We start from the raw sequence: 20,542 nt of genomic DNA on the forward strand, positions 1-20,542 counted from the left end.
CGAGACTCCCCCATGTGACTGTCCCCAGCCAGGGCGGGGCCCTGGGGCATGGTCCCAGTGCTGCAGCACCCCTCCTGCCCTGGCGAGCCCGGTGGGTGATGCCAGGAGCTCCTGGCCATGGCCCTGGCAGGGGAGGGGCAGGAGAAGCAGGACACATTCAGGTCGTCGGGAGAGAAGGCAGCAGCTCCCAGGGCGCAGGAGAGCCTGGACCAACTCGGGGCTGGCCTCAAAACCAGAGCTGGCGTCATCCCTGCTCCTGGTCTCCTCACAAAGCCCCCAGCTGATGGCTCTCCCTGGGCCAGCCGTGAGGCTACGAAGTCTGTTAAGGCACAACTCAAATATCTGTAAACACTGGTGCCCTCCCAGGGGAGGGTCTGGTGAGCGATTCAAGTAAGGGTGGAAGCGAGACAGCAGCTCCCCAGCTGTGCCACTCCAGCGCCAGAGCCAGCAAGTGGTGGGCAGAGCATCCTTGGTCACCTCCTGGCTGGGGGTGGCTTCAGGGCCACCTTGGAGGGGACACCCCTCTGACAGCCCGGGGCAGGTGTCAGCGGGGAGCGAGGGAGGGCTGGTCCTGGTGGCCGCTCGCCGTGGCACGGCACCTTGCTCTTTAGAGCCGGGAGAGGCTTGCTGGGCGGCTTCGGCTTCACCTGGCGGGGGGAGAGAAGAGACCCCAGTCCCTCACCTGGGCACCAAGGAGGGATCCGGAGGGGGACAGGGGGCAGAGAAAGCCCCTCCCCCCCCAGTCATCAGTCGCCTGGGCCACCCCATGGATGCACCCCATGGATGCACCCCACATGCCTGGGGCTGGTCAGGCCAGGGGACGCTGGGGGGGGATGTCTGAGAGTGGCCCCCCTGCGGGAAGGACAGGCTGCCGTGCCACGAGGCAGCGGTGGCTATCAGGGGGGTGGCTACCTGTAGGGGCTGTCCTGGAGAGGTTGGAGATGTCACCTGGGGGACCGGTGCCAGCAGCTGCGAGGTCAGTGGGAAGGGGGGTGAGAGGCTGCCCTCCCTCCCGCTGGGCACCAGGGCCCTGTTCAGCTCCCTCACCTGTGGGGCCGGCCGGCAGGGCCCGAGGGGCCGGGTGTCCCGCCGGGCTGCCGTGCTGCTGAGCAGCTCGGGGTGGCCGATGTCCTGGCGGGACAGCTGGCGGCGGGCGGGTCGCGTCCGGCCGCCCTCCGGGAAGAGCGGGTTGGCGAGGCCGGCAGTGGGCCTGCTGGAGGGCCTCCTGTGGGGCACAGGGACAGTGGGGGGCTGAGCCAGGCACACCCCAGGGTTGGCCACGGCTCAACCCTGCTGTGGAGCAGAGGAGGGGGACATTACCCTTTCTGGAAGTGCCTTGTCCCCCTGCCTCTGAGGAGCATGACGCCACTGCCGAGCAGGATGCCAGAGAGCGCCAGCACAGCCAGCACCGCTGCCACGACCACACTGCTGCTCCCTGCGGAGACCCGGCTGGCGTCGGGACAGGCACCCCTGCGCTGGGGCCACCCCATGGGAGTGGAGCAGCGCCTAGTGGCACCACGGCAGGGTGCCCACACCCTCCCCAGGCTCCCTCCCCAGCACACGCGTGTGGGGGTAGCGAACCTGCCGTCATCTCTGAAATCTTCTGCTCGCAGTAGGGCGCTGCCCAGCCTGGCTCACAGTGACACTCCCGCTTGTGGTTGCACACCTGAGATGAAGGGAGAAGCCGTCAGGGTGGTGGATGTGTCACAGGGGCCGGGACCACTGCCCAGGCCCCACGGCTGCTCCAGGAGAGGCTGATCCCACAGCATACCCCGTGGTTGTTGCATTTGGCTGAGCAGTTCTTGTTGCCATAGACCAGGAGGTTCTGGCAGCGCCCGGCGTAGCAGACCTGGGGGCAGGCAGGGGGGGTCTGAGGCTGCCCCAGGTCCCCACGGCCAGTGGTCACCCGCCCTCAGCCACCCCAGCACGGCAGCCAGCACGCTCACCATCTCCTCTCCGCACTTGGCGCCGGTGGGCACCAGCCTGAGCTTGGCCACCACCTCGTTGGCGTCATTGCTGGCGATGACTGCCTTGCACTTGAAGCGGCCGAAGAAGAGGGAGTAGGAGCCACCGCCGAGGACGGGGCTGGCGTTGTCGCTCAGGCACAGCAGCGTGCCACACTTCACATCCCTGCGGGAGAAGCGGCCATGAGCACCAGCGGCAGGGCTGGCACGGGGCTGAGGAGCATCACACACGGACACCCCCGCACCCCCCTCCCCAGCTCCTTACTTGGGGCTGCAGGGCCGCTTCCCATACTTGGTGAGGCAGTGGAGGTGAAGGTGTTGCTCGCTGTTGTGCTTAAAGCAGACATCAGGAGCTACTTGGGCCTCTGCGGGACACACGGAAAGGGTCACACAGAGCCAGAGCCCACAGCAAGCCACCAGCGCCAGCACCAGTGGCCACACTTCTGGGTCAGCGGCCATAGCACCCCAGCTAGGGATGCAAGAGGGGACCACAGCCCAGCAATGCCCTGGCCCGAGGAGTCGGGGCTCCAGGCACATCACCCAGCACGTGGGGTGAGGAGGGTGGACAGGGTGGGGGAGCCACTACCTGCGCCCCAGAGCGTGCGGCACTGCTCGCCGTGCGAGGGGCAAGCCCCATTGTAGCAGTAGCCGTTGCCGTTCTGGCAGGGGATGCCATTCTCCTGGAAGACGTCCTCCGGGCACTCAGCGCTGAGGCCGGTGCAGTGCTCGGGCAGGTCGCAGTCGTTCTTGCTGGCCCGGCAGAGCACACTGGCAGCCTTCACCTGCACAGAAAAGGGGATGTCGGCACTGCCTCAATGCTCTCGCCTCCCCCGACTCACGCAGGCACCACAGCCTGGCAGCACCCTCGTCTTCGAAACATCTCCTGGCACCCCACAGATCCAGACACGGCAGCTTGTGCTGCTCTGGCACAAAGACATTTGCTATTGACTGAGCTACTGCACAGGACGGAGACACCATCAGGCCTTGGACTGGATCTTCCCATAGTTAAGTCTCTCTCTGCGGGCAATACCTTGTGCTTTGGACTTGCCCCAGGGTGCTCTTCCAGCCCTGTCTCTTCACATCAAGGCATTTGTGAAGCCATTGTGCAGGAACCAAGGCCTGTAACCCTTAACTTTCTCTTGGATGAATGGAGCAGAAGAGTCAGGTTGGTTCCCTTAATCAGGAATGGGCCATGCCGATCTCTTCTGAACATTGCCCAGTTCCTCAACACCTTTCACCCAGCATCTAACCTAGCAGAGCCAGGGGACCAGAAAGAGAGGCTGCTTCACCTTCCCCACCGCTCCCCAGATGAGATGCTGACTCCATTAGTGAGTGCATCGACTGGAGAGCATGATTCCCTGCCAAACCATCGGGTGGTGTTTGACTTGGGCAGGCTGCCACAGAGGTCCTTCAGGCTCTCCAGTGGGCTGTGGACACACCTTGCCTCTACTGGGAAGCTCTGGAGGATCTCAGGGGCAGGCCCGCACAAGTGCCAGCTCCCTTCCCTGCCAAGCTGGTCCCCCCGCCAGCGGCAGTACCTTGCAGTCCTGGCAGCAGTCCCCCCGGGCGCACTCGGCTCCCTCTCTCAGCTGGCAAGTGGTGGCGTTACAGCAGCGGTCGGAGCACTCCTGCGAGACAGGGAGGGACTGAAACCCTCACAAAAGACCCCTGAAAGACCTTTTCCTTCCTTTCTGGGGGGACCCAGTTGACACGTCACCAAGTGCCAACAGCAGTGTAGCCACGATGGGCTGAACCATGGGGCAAAAACCACAGCATCATCCCCGGTGTGAGCCATTCCTTCCGCTTCTTTACCCCCATTACCAACACCAAAGCAAAGGACCAGAGAAGATTTTTCAGAAGATGGGGCCTGACCTGGCCCCTGCTCTCTGGTAGCACCCTTTGCACATCTCCAGGAAGAAGAAGACAGGAGGGTCTCTGTGCTCTCTGCATCAGGGAAGCATCCCTTCAGATCCCAGGGCAGGGATGTGACCCAGGGATTTATCCCAGAGACATCACCTGGCCGTTTGTCTCAAATCTCCCCCACCACGCTGCAGGGATGGGACGCTAGGGATGAAGAAAAGCTGAGCACGCCTCTTGAAAGGACAGCATGCCATGATGTCCCCCTCCTCGGATCACCGCTTTGGAGGATATACTGGGGGGATGTCCATCTTAGGCATGCTCCTGCTAAAATCACAGTCAGCTACACGAAGCGGGGACACACATCCGAGTTAACAAATGTCCTCTGCAAGTAATTTTTTGGCAGAAGCGTCGGGAACATAAGGATGATGAGGCTTGCAAAGCACAATATCCAGGGAAGAGGCTTGCACAACCATTTCCAAGTCTGAATGGCAGGTCTCCGGTCCCTGCCACCCACACTCCTTCCCAGGCTCTCAGGGAGCATCCCTACCTCCGGCGTGCCGCAGTCGCACTGCTCTCCCCGCTCCACAAACTGGTTCCCGCACACCGGCCCCCCGTACAGCTCATCTGCCCTGGGGACGTTCAGCAAGCACCTGGTCCTGGGGTCCACGAGGAACTGCCACATGTCCTGCTCGCTGCAGCGGCTGAAGAGCTTGGGGTAAACCAAGCTGAAGGGGCAGAAAAACAGGCAGTCATGAGCAGAGATGAGAGCCCGAGGGCCCTCACAACCACCAGAACAGGGAGAAGTCAGAGGGCCGCCAACAGACTCAAGGGTACCAACAGACCTTGGGAGTGCAGCTTCACGTGGAGTGTCCACCCACACCTGACCATCTCACTGGCTTCACCCCAACAGGACAGTGCTGGAGGACACCTTGAAATATTTGCTGCCCAGGGATATTCCCCTTTCACCTTCACTCACCCAACACTCGCCGCCATGACACATCCTCCATCAGATTTGGGGACAGGACAGCGGCAGCCAGCAACATCTTCATCATGAGACATCCCCAGGTTGTGCCCCATCTCATGAGCCATGGTGGACGCAGCGCCGATAGGATTCATGCTGTGGTCCTGTGGGGCAAGAAGTGCACCATGGTTCAAATGCTCTCCCCAGCATCTCCACCACGGGGCCCACTGCGGGGGCTCAGTGCCAGGTCTCGCTGCTGTCTGCAATGCTGCCATGCTGAGGTAAAGGAAGACAAAAGCTGGACTTGGTCCCATGGCCCCTGAAGACCTCCAGACTGGGATCTCAGGGGCCTAAGTGTGCTTAGATATAGTGGCTGCCCTGAAATGATGCTTTGCGGTGGTTCGGGACAGCTGCAGGTCCCACAGGCTGCTCCAGCAAAGGATGCCCTCCCTGGAGAGGGATGAGGAGCACAGCCAGGATGGCTCAGGAGCAATTGCAAACCAAGTCCCAGCCACCTGATAGGTGGTGGGAGCAGCCCTGTGTCCATGGAGCTGCTCTGGGAGCCTCTTCAGGGTTCAGGTCTATCAGAGCCCTCCGTGGGCACCCAGCTGGGTTTCCACAGCTACCCCTCCCCTGTGGCCAAGACTTCTCTGGGGAACAGTCACTCAAGGGTCAGAGATGTTAGGGGCCAGATCCAGCCCTAAGGCTGTGAAGTGGGAAAGCTGGAGACCAGTGGAGGAGAGACCTGCTCTGGAAAACACAATGCAGGGAGCACAGACCGTGGGACCACTGCTGCCCTCCCAGTGCATGCCTGGGCAGGGGGACCCACCTGGTTGACGCCTCCCGAGTCCCTGGTGCACATCACAAGCTTCTTGGCAAGCCCTACGGTTGTGCCGTGGAAGTCTATGCCCCTGTAGGATTGAGATGCCACGGTGGCCATGTGGCCTGGGTGGCAGCAGGGCTGCAAGGATGGTGAGGTGGTGGCCCCCCCATCCTTACGTGATCAGCTGGGCATTGTCATGTGGCTTCCTCCGCAGCAGCTCTGCCTCCCGCCAGTGGAGGAAGTTGTCCAGTGTCACCTCCGGGTTGGGACTGACCATGATTTTGTCCTTGTGGCTCCACACCTCCAAGCCGATCAAGGCCACCCGCAGGCGAAGAGGCTGATAAAGCTGGGGCAGAAGACAGACCAGAGGAAGTGCTTAGATTTGAGCTGCACAAGCAGAGGGAAGGTCTCATGTCCCCTGGGGAACCACAACCAAGCCCAGGATCCCACCTCACTGCACAATATCAGCTCTGTCACTCCCTCAATAAATAACACAAGCTGGGGTGACCTCGTGGACAAGATTAACCCTGGGACCTCTGGGCTCCCCCTTGGCCAGTGAAGGCTGGGATGTTGCTCCCACACTGCCGACCAAAGAGTGAGGCTGAAGCAAAACAAGCAGAAACCCCGTCTTGGTGCACCGCATCCATCACCCTCCCCTCGTTAGCACCCACTCCAGTTTGAGAGTAGCTGTGGGACATGTCTCCTCCCTTCCCTTATGAGAGAGCTGGGAGGCAGCTGTCCCACGCTCCTGAGGACACAGGGCTGAGCTGCTTTTCGTGTCCACTTTGCACACCCTGTTGGCCAAGGGAGTTGGTCATTGTGCGGCAGCCCACCTGCAGGCTTGAGATCGGCTCCAGCTCCACCACCCTACCCATGCCAATCTCTCCTCTGCTGCATTCATGCCTGTGCTGGCACTGCAGGGCACATGTTGGAGCCGGGAGGGCATATCCAGACCCCTGGGCTCACCTTGTCAACGTGGTTCACGATTTCCTTCATGCGGTTCTGCACCGTGCGCAAGTCCTTGTGTTTCCTGAACTACGGGAAGGACACAGAAAAATTTCCAGGCTGGCTCCACCTCCTCGCTGCAGTGGATGACAACGAAAACGTAGGCACCAGCTTGCCTCCCACCCTGCTTACCTCCTCATTGTCCACGACCAGGACCAGCTCCACATATCGGGGACCTTTGTGTAACGGAGCTGATTTCTGGAAGGGAAGAGGAAAGTGAGCGCACAGAGGGGCTCAGCTCTGCAGCTTGCTGAGCCCTGCAGTTGACCCTCCTGTGGGATATGTTGGATCCTGGGGCATCTTCCAATGTTATTCAAGGCTAGGTATGTCTTCTAGCTCTGTTTTCTGATGTTACTCTGCTGGGTGTTTCAGACATCTTCCAACATACAAGGAAAAACCCAAGCCTGCTACTGGGATAAGGCATGAGATAGGCTCTGCAGGCATCACGGAGCTCATGGGGTAAGAGGATGCTCCTGCTAATGGTACAGGATCTGAGGACTTGCTCCCACCAGGAGCTAGGCCACAGGGAACAACCCGTGTTTGGGTACCCAGCCAACAATGCGTGGGAGAGGAGCATCTCCAAGAGATGCAGTATGGCCTCACTCCTCTCCTGGACTTCACAGGACCTAGGCTCTTGCAAATTCAGCTACAGGAAGGAGAAGCAATGCAATCCTTAACCCAGCGGTAGAGCTTCATGGCTGCAGGAATTTTCGGTTCATGGTCATATTCTAGGGTGGCACCGGACTCTCGGCACGTGCCACGCTTCCCCCGCAGATGAGCTGCTCTGTACACTGCGTGCCAGCCGGCCGCATCCTCCTCCAGGGGCTCCAGCAAGAAGGTGGTCTCATTCACTCGGAAGAACCCACTGCCAAGAGAGAGGGCAGGCATCAGAGAGGGGAGATATCTGCCAGGACACGGACAAACCCTACACACACCCCCACAAGTGCCTGCAATACAAAATATAGCTGTCAAATCCCACCTAGGAAACCACCCTACCCCTTCACAGCTCCATGGAGAGCTTGGATGAGCCACAAGCCACTAGCAGGACACGACAGTCAGGTCCTTCTGACCACGTGCATGAAAACCACACTCAATGCAAAGTCCCAAGCAGCCCTTGGGTGGTGCGTGAAGGCCCACACCGCTGTGCAGAGGTACGGGATGTAGGAGCTCACAGCAACGCAAGGGACTGGATGCCTCTTCCCTGCAACCTCACCTGGCCCAAGAGCACATCAAGAAGGTGCTGCAGGATGGAGCTGACCCAGGGCATGCTGGCCCGTGGGGAGCCGTAGGAAACATGCCCACAGTATTTGCTTTTGGAGGCTGCAGAAGGACTGTAAGGGAGGCTGGACACTGGCTGCTGGGCTGGGAGGGAGCAGACCATGGCATGGCATCTGCGGCTGTACTTTGGGCAGCAGAAATGTCCCAGGGTTCAGCAGGGAGAACTGCCTAGTGCTGCCAGGCCAGGTTTAACAGAGCGTTTCTGCGGAGCAGCTCTAGCTCTAGCCTTCAAGATGCTTTCTGTGCCCTGTCTGTACTGTCCTTGTCTTCTGTAGTGCCCTTGCGCATCTTGTCCTCTACTATACAAGGCTATCAAATGTCAAATGTGCAAGCCAAGGTCTCCGCAGACCCAGCCCCTGCCCTCAAATTGAGGAGATGGCTGCCATGCAGCTCCAGCAGGTATTTATCCTCAAACGGATCCTCGGGTGCTCTAGGGATCACCTGTCCTCCTCACATATCCCCCTGCAAGGGATCCCTTCCTCTCTGGCTCACTCTGGTGAAAGAAAGAGAAAAGCAGAGTGCGAATCTTCTGTGTCAAACTGAGCAACCTCGCATAGACCTGGTGGCTTGGGTTACCCTGCAAGGATGCTTTCTGCTGTTAAATGAAGGTGGACCCAAGGCAGCTTTTGAGAAAGGAACACCAGCATGGCCAGCAGCTGGTGGGTAGAGGGAGACACAGCTGGTCTGTATGTCTTTATCAGCACTTTTCTTTTGGAAAGGCACTCAGCCATCAGCTCTGGGAGCTCGGCGTGGCCCAGAGGATATGCTGGCTGCCTGCATCGCCACGAGCACACCTTTGTGCCGCTGCCTGCAGCACTCAGGGTGAGTTTGGTCCAGTCTGCCCTGGGAAGAGAGGACCGATCCAGGACAAGCTGTGAGTTGCTGTCCAGGGAGGGCACTCCTGCCCAGACCTCCTGTCATGCTCAGGTTTCCAGTCTCATCCTGTGCCATCAGTCAATCCCCTCAAAACAGCAGCCTTAGCTGCAAAATGCTGCATGCTTTTCCTGCCGGGCGCCGAGCCAGGGCAGTCAGCACTCCTGCCGCCAGCAGGAAAAGGGATGTCTTCTTCTCTTCCTTGGGGGAAAGCTGAGCTCTCCCTCCATCGGCACAGCTCCGGCTGGCCCGGGCTTGGTTACACCAGCTCACCGTGACACGGCACCACGTCCACCAGGAGCAGCGCCATGGTGTGCACCGAGGCCAGGCTCGGTGCTGTCCTCTGGCCAGCCACAGTGCCCCGGGGGAGTCAGAGGTCCTACCTGAGCCCGTTGCAGGTGCTGATGCTCGCTGCTGAATCGGCATATCCTCGCACGTGGCCCTGATAAAAGCAGTGATCCTGCGGCCGAGAGAGAGGAGAGGTGTAAAGGGGGTCTGCACCAGCTGTCGGCATGGTGGGACCCTGCAGGAGTGGGGAAACTGCTGTCCCAGGAGCCAGCCCTGTACCTGAACATCTGGCTTCTCCGTGATCTCCGTGCCGTCGGCTGAGTAGTGTGTCTCAGTGTAGTGCTGTCCCAGCAGCTCCCTGCAGGTTGGGGAAGGGGCATCAGCAGTGACCCCGGTTTTGGGGAGAGGATGGAAAGCTTTGGGGATGAGGTTGGTCAGGTTGGGTACAGTGGGCCCATGATCTCCCTGGGCGGGTTTGGCAAGAAGGGAAAAAAAATGCAGTATTTTGCTAGCAAGGGTCTGGACTGAGGTCTTAGATCACCAGTGCAGTGACACCAGACCTTGGAGAACTGATGTTCACGGCAGGGGTGGGAAGTGATCCTCCCCTGGCCATCCCGCCATGCACACCCGCACTCACTTGTTCTTCTCCAGCTGCAGGAGGTAGTCCCTGCCTTCGGCACGGACGCTGTAGAGGACGTGGTCCGGGTAGATGCTCTGCATGAAAGACAGACATCACAGACTCACCATCACCAGGAGCAAGAGCTACAGAAGAGAGGACTTCTGGGCTCCTGCACTGCCCAGAAAGGGGATGAGGTCTGCATGCACCCCACTGGAAGGCAGCTGCAGGACAGGGAGCCTGGCTCACCCTGAAGGCGTCCAGCAAAGACACAGGAAATCAGAAGAGAAGAAAGCAAGCATGTGGGCAATAACATAAATCCCTGGCACATCCTGAGATAAAGAACAGGTCACCAGCAATGAAACAGAGTCAGCAAAATCTGGTTTCCCGTGCCTGACACATGGCTGCAGATGGCCATGCCAGAAACTGAGGTTTCCTACTCATCAATCACAGATCTCCTTTTTTGGAGACTGAGCTCAGCACTTACTCACAGGCTGAACCACAAAGATCCCGGTACTCAAAGGCTCTCATCATCAGAGACTTCCTTATCTCTGACCGATCTAACATGCAACATCATGGCTAGAGAATAACCTTCTCCTCGTTCTTGCCTGCTGCTGAGAGTAGATTTTAGTATCACCATGTGCCAGATCCCCCAGGCACCACCCTAGTGCTGGTGGAAGGCACCTCAAGGCATCTCAAATCCAACCTCCAGTCACTACGGCTGGGTCAGGATGGCTGCAGCTCAGCCCAGCCAAGCCCTGAACCCCCAGGATGGAGCCATCCCTCCAGAACAATTGTTTCCCTCTGGGATGTCTTGTGATCTCCACCTGCAGACGTTGGACCACAGACCTCCAGAGGTCCCATCCCACCGCAGCCACTGAGAGAAATGAGCATCCCTTGCACGGTGCCCCATATCAGGCTGCATCCTCGGCACCACAGACCTCCTCAGCCACCACCGCAGCACAGAAACCTCTCCTGAGGGCACATCCTCAGCTCTTATGGGATCCCGGGGTGGAGAGTTGAGCAAAAGGCAAATCAAGTGTCTCCTGCAGGACCAGCATTCCTCCCAGATGAGGTGTGCAGCCTCTCCCTGGGGAGGATGACAGCACCTGCTGTCATACCACGGCTCAGTGCCCCCAGGGGGATGATCTGCAACCTGGTGGGAGCTGGGGCTGAGTGGAAAGTCCTGCTGACTCAGAGCCAGCGGGGCCAGGTGAGAGGGTTTGCTCGTCACTCGGTCACCCTCAGTTCTACCCAGTTTATATTCCCAATCTGAAGCGGCAGGCTGCCGGCTACAAAACATCCTCTCCGCATGCCAAACAGGTTGCCACAAGCCGGCCAGGCAGCCCTGGCTGCAGGCAGGCACACCTTTGGCCTGTGAGCACACTCACTGGTCGCCAGCACATTCTTCTCTTATGAACAGTGTCTCCCGCCTGAGGTAGCCCTCCCGTCCCGTATCCGCCAACAAAGCGATGCTTTGTTATTGTTGGCAGTGCTGGAGCCAGAAGAGGTCTTAAGAAATGGCAGGAAAGCACTTGGAAGGGGTTGGTGGGTCAGGGACCAGCTCTTGGAGACAACCGCAGGGCAAGTTTAAAAATAAAAAAAGTCCTGATAAAGCTTCTCTGAACCACCCCCTTCCTTATTAGCATGGTCTTTGCAAGGGCTCCAGATGGGAAGGCTTTGAAAGCGCAGGCAGCTCAGCGCTGCCCCTGCCCGAGCCCTGCTAACCTCAGGACCATGACCGTGCTGAGCAAGCAAAGCAAGCTGTGCCCACAGCACACAGAGAGGAGGGATTTCTTCCAGCTGGCCTTACTAAGAGACCCAGAGAGCTTGCAGAGAACCGGGACGTGATGCTACCCTCCCACCCCATCACAGAGTATTTCTTCTCTGGGTGGGAAGAGGTGGCTGGTCTCGCTAGGACAGTAGGGATGGGGCTCATTGCACCATGCCATGTGTCAGAGGAGCTGCAGCACAAGAGAGGAGGAAAAGAAGGCAGGTCGCTGGGCCACCACTGTCCCTTGCTCCTGCTCCACCTGGCCCCACCGCTCACTCTGCAGTGTCCTGCTGCTTCCTGCAGAGCCCTAGGCTGGGACAGCCTCTTTGCCTCAACTGATGCCTCTTTGCCTCAGCTGGCTCCGGGACGCAGTGGGGGGATCAGCAGGGCTGCGCGAGCACAGGTGCGCTGAGGGAGAAGCCGGCAGCTTGCAACACCAGGTCTTACACAGGCAGGAAACCATCCTCCCGTTTCAATACAGCTCTTTGAAATGCTGGAGCATGGGGATGAGAGATGCCATTTCTGCAGTCGAGCACGTAACTATAAATCCTTCTGAAGGCCCTTCTCGCTCTTTTTTGGGTCCCTATCCACGAAGAACCCAGGTTTGCCACATGCCCTGTCATGGCCCTGCTAAGAAGACCATGGCCTGTGGGAAGGCTGGCATCCCAGGAGATCCTGTGTTGCAGGACCCAGGTCTCCACCCTGTCTGCAGGGCTGAGCATTTTGATTTAAGCAAAGCCAGAAGGGAGCTGGTCTGCTTCCAACCTCAGCTCACAGATGCTCTGCTGGACCAGCCCCATGTGTCCCAACTGCTCTGACCCAGGAACCAGCTCCTGGCTCATGCACATCCCAGCCAGAGACTGCTATGGCAAAGCCACAGGAGGGACTGGCACAGAAAATGTCCAACCAGCTACTTGTCCCCACTTCAAAGAGGGGCTTGGTGGTGGTCAAGCCTTGCTGAGAACCTCTTCCCCACCAAGATGGGCAAGAGAACCTCTGCTGAGAACCATTTCCTCACCAAGGGAGAGCAAATTCAACTTTTGTCCAAGAGAAGGAAAATGCCTTGAAAGGCAGGAGACCGCATACCCTCAACACAGCAGGTTGGGGAGATCCAAGGACTGTCCAATCCAAAACCGACTCCAGTTGCCACCCGGTAGACACCACACCCACGACTGTCCCGAAGTACACAGCTCAAGGCAGATGCCTTCTCCCATGCCTTGGAAAGCAGAAGGATGCTGAGATGGGTGAGCTCCCCTTTCCGGGGGGACCGGTGCAGAGCCGCCTGGCGCGCCCTGCACAGATGGTGTCTCTAAATAGCCTGGGGAATGTTTATCTCATGGACAAGTTTAGGTTTCTAGAGCAGGGAAAACAGATGCTTTCAGGGAGTGTTTCTGAAGCTAGTTTATCAGAAGGGGTTTGAATCACAGATGAACGTGCTGTATGAAGCGTTTACTAGGAAATAAATGTCCCCAGCCCTTCCATCTCACCAGGTGCTAAAGTTGGTGCTTTTCAGTCCTAGAGAATGAATCCACGTATTTGGCTGAATTTCACTTTGAGGCAATGAGGAAAGCATCTTTGAGGTCAAGGCCATCATCCTATGGACGTCAACCCCGAGCACTCAAAACCCCTGAGTCAAACCCCATTCCTTCCCTCAAATTACAAGGTTTCCCAAGAAAAATAACACTGGCTTGCTTTCATGTGGATTTCTGCAACTTTCTGATTCTTATTTCCCCTGTCCCAAAGGACAAAAAAACCCAACTTCAGCAAACACAGCAAGAAAAGTGCTTACAGTTCAACGAGAATTTGCAAATCCCTCCTTAAGCAAAGACCAGATGTCACAAGATCACTGCAAGGCTGCAAGAGGTGGCACCACTGGGTAATGTCTCCAAAGAAAGCGTTGGAGAACGCAGCACCCCCCCTCCAAGAGTCCACCCTGCTATCTGCTGTTCCTATTTTGACCCAAAACAGTCCAGGAAAGCTGATCTGATCAAATACTTCAAGATCTCCACCCTCTGGGGTGGAGGCAACACAAGAAAATGTGCACCAGGTCATTCTTCTAGCACAGGGCCAATGGGGTCCAGCTCCGAGCCCAGTGGTGGGCCAAGGGTCTCTGCTGGCTGCAACACCCCCCACCCGGCCTCCCTGCAAAGCAGCGAGGACGGCTGTGCCGAGCTGGTGCTGGGAGGTGACACTACTCACCGGTGGCACAGGAAGGTCCCTCTTTCCCCGAGGCACCAGCACCCTGCGCGGTATCACCGTCTCGTACTTCTCGACATGGGTGAGCTGCTCCTCCAGCCTGGCAGTGGTGCCTGGGAAAAGCGAAAGGGTTTTCAGCCAGGATGCCCAGAAACAACCACGTCGGGGGATAACGGAAGGGGACAGCATGAAGGCGCAGGAAAGAGCCAGAACAGCAAGTCCTGAAATACCTGCTGGGAACGCAGCGCCCTGATGAGCGCCAGGGATGCTCCAGCCCCCGATCCAGCCCCGGCACCCACAGAGCGCTCAGCATCACCCATGGGCAAGCGGGCCCCTTCAAGGCTGGAAAACCCTACTGAGCCCCTGGTGTGTAAATAAAGACAGAGGGTTTTTTCAGCCTCCCATCTTGATGCCAGTCTGTGACTTGGTGTCTGGCAGCTGCCAGGGGCTGTGTTTTGGAGAATGGCCCGTGTCTGGGCGGGCTCAGCCCTCCTCCCATCCTTTTTTTTTTTGTTATCAGCCTTTTCAGCAATGAACCCTCAACCGTGCCTGTGCTCCCGGGGTTAGACGGGGCCAGCGGAGCCCGCGGCGAGGCAGCGGCAGAGCAAACCTCTCCGTCTGCGGGTGCCTGGCGGCCCTCGCCCACGGCGCCCGAGCGGGAGCCAGGAGCCTCATCACCACCCCCTCGGCCGGCTGAGTCACTGGTCCCCCCCCAGCACGCCGCAGGCTGGCGGTGACAAATTTCCTCTCGCTCGCTCGCCGGAGCCTCCTCGCCGGGTGCCTTTACATAACGGCGGGCGCCCCGTCTGCGCGGGGGGCGCTGGGGCGCGGCGCGGGGGTCACCGAAAGCGCCGCTCCCCGCGGGGGAGGCAGACCTGCTCCTCACACCCCCTGCTCCACCCTGCGCCCTCGGGGCAGCTCGGGGAGGTGACGCCGGCGATGCCACCTGATCCCCTGGTGACCCCAGGGTGGACCAGCCGACACTTGAGCTGTGACCCGTCCCCAAAAGCCCCAAAAGCCCCGCTCCCGCCCTGCGCATCCCTCCCGTGCCGCTTCCCACGCGTCCCCTTCATTCCCGCAGGGAAAAGTATCCCGCCCCCAGCCCACCCCCCTGCCTCCAGCCCTGCCCCAGAGCAGAAGACCCCCCGCACCCCCCGGGGAGCCGGGGTCTTGCCCTGCACCCCAAAAACTTCACGCCCGTCCCGTCGGTGCGCACGGCCGCCCGCCCCCCCCCCCCCGCTCACCGTGGAGCAGCAGCAGCGGGAGCAGCGGGAGCAGCGGGAGCAGGAGCCGGCGGAGCAGCAGGAGCGGCGGGGCCATGGCTCGGAGGTGCCCGCGGGGCCCGGCCCCACGCTCCGCCGCCACACGCCGCGCCGCGCCGGCAGCCCCCGCCCGCCGTGAGTCACCGCCGCCGCGGGACCGGACGGCACCGGCAGGGGCGGGACCGGGCGGCGATGGGGCCGCCCCCGGCGGGGGGCTCCGTGCGGAGCGGGGCTGGCGGCGGGCGGGGAGGGTCCGTGGGGCGGCGGGGTTGGCTGCGGGGCACTGCGGGGGGTTTGGGAGAATCAGAGGGCGCGCGTGTGGCATCGGGGAGGGGGGGGGTCCGAGGGGCATTGGGGTACGGAGCGGCTGTCCGAGGGGCATTGGGGGCGGTGCCCATGGGACACTGGAGGTGCCTGCCTGGCTCTGAGGTGACAGAGGGGCTGGAGGGCCCGAGGACATTGAGCAGCAGCTGTTGGACGTGAAAGGAGCGTCTGTGGGACACTGGGGCATCCCTGAGGTGATTCGGGTGGACCCAGCGCTGAGGGATCTGGTGGAGTTGGGAACGGTCAGTGTGAGGTTCATGGTTGGACTGGAGGAGCTTCAAGGGCTTTTCCAACCGAGATGATTCTGGGATTCTGTGATGCAGGAGCTGAGGGTGGCTGCACTGCCAGAGGGCAGCAGTGGGGCTGGGGAGGTGTTGGGGACTGTCGATGGGGCATTGAGATAAGGGAGCGCTGAGATGGTGGAGGGGCTGGGGTCACCGTGGGGGACTGAGCTGTCAGGAGGCCTGGGTGGACCGTGTGACATCAGAGTATATCAGTGGGGCACTTGGGACCCTCCCTGACCCCAAAGGATCGGAGGGGCTGAGCTGGGAGGTGTGCGGCACCCTGAGCTCTCCACTCTGCCACGGGGCTCACTGCTGCCTCTCCTTGTCTGCTGAGTGGCCCAGGCTGGAAGGGACCTCTGAAGGTCCAACCTCTTGTGGGGAAGGGATGAGGTTCTCTCCCACCCTGGCCGGTCACATCTTGAAACCCTCCAGTGATGGGGACTCCACCACGTATGTCCCTGGGGAGGTCGTTCCAGCAAGTGATGGATTTCTTAGGTTGAGATGAAACCTCTCCTGGTGCAACCCATGGCCCTTGTCTTTTCCGCATGGCAACTTGTGAAGAGAGAACCCCTTCCTGCAAACTGATTTTTTTATACTTTCTTGGTGTTTCTGGCCAGGACCATCCAGGAAATGCCACATTTAACTTTTGCAGTTAGTGAAAGAGGGGGGTCGGACACCAAATTCAGGTGTTGCAGAGCTACATCACCAGGGTCAAGCTTCCTTCAGAATGGCACAGCAACCATCGCAGTCAACCACTGCTCCAGTGTCTTCCCTCTTTCTCCCCACAGCTTTTCTCTAATTCCCTCCTAAACAGACACCTAAGTTTATTTTTTAGAAAAATAAAAACATTAAAGCTCCATGCTTATGCTTTCACCCTCAACACTCATGTCTGGTTGTGCGGGTTGAAGGCAGTAGCACAGGATCCCGCAGAGGTGGAGCACCCACGTCTCCCACCGAAGGGGTGTGCAAGGAGGGGAGCCCCCCTCCCAGGAGAGGGGGGCCTTCCCACCCCCCTCAAAAGCTGCGGGAGGGATACACATAACCGTCTGCATGTGTGCACATGCGGGTGTGAGCGGGACTTCTTGGGATTACTCACAGACGGGTGCTTAGAAATTTGCTGTTGATTTTAAAAATTAACATTTCAGAAATATCTGCTACGTCTGCTGAGACTCAACGCTTTCTGGTTAATTATGTGTTCCTAATCTATAAACGGCTTCAATCTCCATTTAATTTAAATTGCACGAACTGAGTTTTTTCCTGCAACAGCCACCATGCTTCTCATTGGTGTAAAAAATGTGTGTGACCAAGGGTGACAGAGTGAGGTGCCAGGGGAATCTCTCAAGCCTGAGATGCTGGGCACCAAGAGGTAAGTAGGTTCTTCCAGGGACCTGAGCCCCTCTGCCTCTGCACTCTGAGCTCGAGGGACAGGCTGTCACATCTAAATACACAGAAACTTAATGGAAGTGGCCAGTCAACTTCTCCAAGCCCCCCTGACCTGAGAGGCCACCTCAGTGGAGGGAACAGGAAACTCTCCCAGTGAACTGCACAAGACGATGCTGGCTGAGGTCTCAGTCCTCAACCTCATCCTTCAGATGAAGGAATTCAGTCCTCCAGACCCAGGACTGTGGTCTCCATCCTCTCCTTGGGTCTCTCTCCTCTGTCAAGCTGGAGGACCAGCTTTAGGCCACCAGAGCACAGAGGACCTGGCTCTTCCTTCCAACGCACTCCAGAAGGTCCTTGCAAGGGAGGAGGTGAGGGAGAGAAAGGGCAGGTCATTAACAGGAGCTCTCAGACCTGTATCCACAGCCCTCGCATACCCCCCCAGGTTCACACACTTGCCACCGAGGCCTCCGGGTCTCTGGCACGTGTCTTGGTTACCACTGGTGGCCTGGGAGACACTTTTCCTCTTTTCCACCCTCTACCGCACCCGCTCCCAAACTGGCTCAAGCAATTTTCATGGCTGCACAACTCTGCCAGATACCCTGCAAGTCCTCTGCCGAGGACTCGGACAATACGATACAAACATCACGTACCTGCTCATCAGCTCCGGGGCCCATCTCATCGGTTAGAGCAGCTGATCAGCTTCACTGCAGCAAGCCCCCAATTAGGCTCTCCCCCCAAAATAATGCCGCATGGCAGCAGAGCAAGATCGCTGTGAGACGGCCAAAATTTAGTGACCTGAAAGACTAATTTGCACCCTGAGTTCTGTTAACAGACAAAGTAACCCAGATTATTTTTTTTTAATTTATTTTACAACACGCAAATACATCGTTTTACAATGTAGTAAAAAAAAAAAAAAGACTTAACAAAAGCCTCTCAGAAAGGAAAATGCATTACACACATTTCAGGAGACTGAACATTCCCGTCTCTCTGGGACAACCCTTATGGTTCGTTTCCAGCTCGTGCTGCCAACGTGGAGGGCTGAGTACTCCCAACTCCAAGTGTCTGGTTCTCTGCTGGTGCAGAGGAGGTGGTGGCTGGAAGGGGCAGCAGCGGGGCGTCACTGGGCAGGTACGGCCAGGCGGGGAAGCAGGGGAGCTGCCTTCCGGCTGCGCTCGGCAGACATGTGCTCCAAGCGCTCTGTGTAGAACCCGTTGAAGTCCAACCTGAGAGACAGAAATCCCAGAAGTTTCGGCAGCCCGCCGGCTCAACGCTGCCCAGGAGCGGCACGCGGCGAGCCCCCCGTGCTGCCGAGGGCCCCCAGGAGCTCGCTGCTGCAAGTGCTACGGCACACGTGCTCGTTGAGGCACTCACAGGCAGCAAGGGGATCCAAAATTACATAAAGTCTGTCACAGGATCAGATGAGTTTTAGGACAAAGGACTCTCCCCGAGCGCCTGCTGAGCAGAGCCTTGCTCCTACCCAGCTATCCCCCAGAGCAGAAACCTCTCCCAGGCACCAGCTGAACCACACCACAGCCAGCTCCAGAGCTGCCATCCACACCCGGGGCTGCCCCAGGCTGGGTAGACACAGCAGCTTGTTCAGAGTGCAACAGGGCTGTCTGCACTCTGCCACCTCTTCTGTGCTCGTCCCTTGACAACAGGCTCTTTACAGGTATATAAACACATCGGGAAGGACCAGTCCCTAATAGCTTCTTCTCCGGAGACACAGCTTGACCACACAACCCTGGAGAGGGTCACACAGGGACAAGGTGCCAGGGGTGAGGGCTCCTCAGTCTCCACACCTTCCCGGCCACTTTCCACCGTTCCTTAATACCAGAGTTCACCACCACTCAACTCCAGCATTAATTCCCATATAAAATCCACCATATTATCCACTGTAACTACCATGAAATGTTGCAGTTTCTATTACCACCACTCCCTTGCTAACACAAGTATGCTTCAAACAGATTCATGATTCAAGGCGGCGAGTAACTGGTTGGAAGATGCTCAGCCAAAACCACAAGTATTGCTGATACTTGTAAACGCCTCTCCAAAGCAGGCATCATCCCAATATCATAATCCTGTCTCCTTAATAATCCAAAATGATGCCACAAAACCACCCAGCTCCACACCTGCTGTGACCTGCCTTAGGCAGATCTCTGCACTACGAAGCCAACTAAAACATGTGCAGCTCTTAAAAACATGTGCCCTGGAACACTGAGCAGTAGTTGATATAAGCCTGTGAATCACACAAAAGTTACGCTCTTCATTTCTCAAATTAAGCTGCTCCAGTACTAAATGAATGGGCACAATATTTGAGCTTCATGTTGCTTAACAACCTTACACAAACGGCAACAAATTGTTCCTTGACATTTTTTGGTGACTGCAGAAAACAGAGCCTCGACAGATGGAATTTATCTGTTGCTCTCTCCTGGTTGAAAAGCTTACATCTCTTTCGTCCTTCAAGTGTTGTACAAAGGAAACCTGACACTGAGGCGGGCATATTTACCAAACTTTGATTCAAATATAAGGCCAGGGCTCTTTTACATCCTTGCTTTGAGGATGTGTTCCATTTCTCAAGTTGCTTTATTCCAAATTTCTTGAATTGCAGATTTTGATTTGCTTCCCTTTCAGCTGTTTTTAGGGTTAAATGATCTTTGATAACGATCTCCTAAGAATTTGTGTGGTGCTTCCTCAAACTCTGCTTACACTTCAGTTTCTTGTTTTGTGGTTGGAACTTTTATCCGCTGGGGTTTGTATCACTTCACATGTCCTACTGGTCTTACTCTAAGCTCAGTCATTGCTGTTTCCTCCAAACTGATAAAGGAAGGATATCTGATGAATGCTAACAGCACTTGATGGGTAAGATTTCTAAATATTTGGAATTAACTAATCCTTCTGATGAAGTCCTCTATGCTGTAATTCTTCTCCTTTTCACTACTGGGATGTGAAGGAGTGACTCACTCTGGAGATTTCCTGCAGCTGACAGCACTGCTACTGATGGAGCCAAGGCACCTGAGCAGGACTTCAGCACGCTGAAGATCTGTGAGCTTCCCCACTTTGAAGGAAACCCTCTGGATCTCCATCTTCTGTTTGGTGCTACAAATATGATGGTTGTGCCTCAGTTACTCAGTACTGTAAACTGAATAAATATTAACCAGGACCAAATAAATAAAAGAGAATTATGAATAAAAGGGATATTTTATTATCTTACATGTTGACTATCAACGTCGAAAAGCACTCCTATAAAAAGGTTATCATTTATAAGAAAAAACCAGTATGTCTTATAAACTCTTCCAACTCTCTGTAAAATATGTTATTTCAGATGGTAACCGTCTCCGCTCTGGTTCTTGGGTTCCTGTTGCCATAGAGTCCAGGACTCAGTCCAATAATCTTTACAGACTGAATGAGAGCTAAATGTTGTGTCTGGGCATTCATTGTGGGACTTCCACTCTTTTTAAAACATTACTGAGCAGCCTGTAGAAATGGAAAGACATGTTCTGTTGCACGGCCTGTTAACATGCAGTATTTCCGTTAAGGAAATGGGGACATGTGGTTTGTCAGTAAAGGTACAGCTATGTCCAACATCTTGGTGAAGACTCACATGGTCCCAGACAGTCCAAACTGGGGGACTTGATAGTGACGACAGTCCTG

At 57.2% G+C, this 20,542-nt stretch overlaps 2 protein-coding genes across 8 annotated transcripts in view; both read right to left on the reverse strand.

Moving 5' to 3' along the window:
• Positions 1–349: 349 nt before the first annotated feature.
• ADAM8 (ADAM metallopeptidase domain 8) lies at positions 350–15,000 on the reverse strand. The gene is made up of 22 exons (XM_074829992.1): positions 14,883–15,000; positions 13,642–13,751; positions 9,690–9,766; positions 9,332–9,410; positions 9,148–9,224; positions 7,292–7,478; positions 6,746–6,811; positions 6,575–6,643; positions 5,785–5,954; positions 5,615–5,696; positions 4,801–4,949; positions 4,372–4,549; positions 3,503–3,592; positions 2,551–2,746; positions 2,230–2,329; positions 1,947–2,130; positions 1,772–1,849; positions 1,582–1,666; positions 1,321–1,435; positions 1,048–1,225; positions 913–969; positions 350–647 (listed from the first exon to the last, which is right to left on the reverse strand). Exons 1-22 carry the CDS (start codon positions 14,956–14,958, stop codon positions 474–476), a joined length of 2,577 nt encoding a protein of 858 aa, XP_074686093.1. The 5' UTR covers positions 14,959–15,000; the 3' UTR covers positions 350–473.
• Positions 15,001–17,738: 2,738 nt separating this feature from the next.
• TUBGCP2 (tubulin gamma complex component 2) overlaps positions 17,739–20,542 on the reverse strand; it is a 38,424-nt gene continuing 35,620 nt past the window's right edge. For 3 of the 7 annotated variants that reach the window (XM_074830118.1, XM_074830120.1, XM_074830124.1), the window contains exon 18: positions 18,138–19,987. In XM_074830118.1, coding sequence (XP_074686219.1) covers positions 19,849–19,987 — 139 coding nt within the window. In that variant the 3' untranslated portion in view covers positions 18,138–19,848. Of the gene's footprint in view, positions 18,115–18,137; positions 19,988–20,070; positions 20,540–20,542 lie in introns of those variants that run through there. The other 4 variants (XM_074830121.1, XM_074830122.1, XM_074830126.1 and 1 more) reach the window with 3 other exon arrangements.

This window comes from Strix aluco, chromosome 7, assembly GCF_031877795.1.
Source record: "Strix aluco isolate bStrAlu1 chromosome 7, bStrAlu1.hap1, whole genome shotgun sequence".
Lineage (NCBI taxonomy): Eukaryota > Metazoa > Chordata > Aves > Strigiformes > Strigidae > Strix > Strix aluco.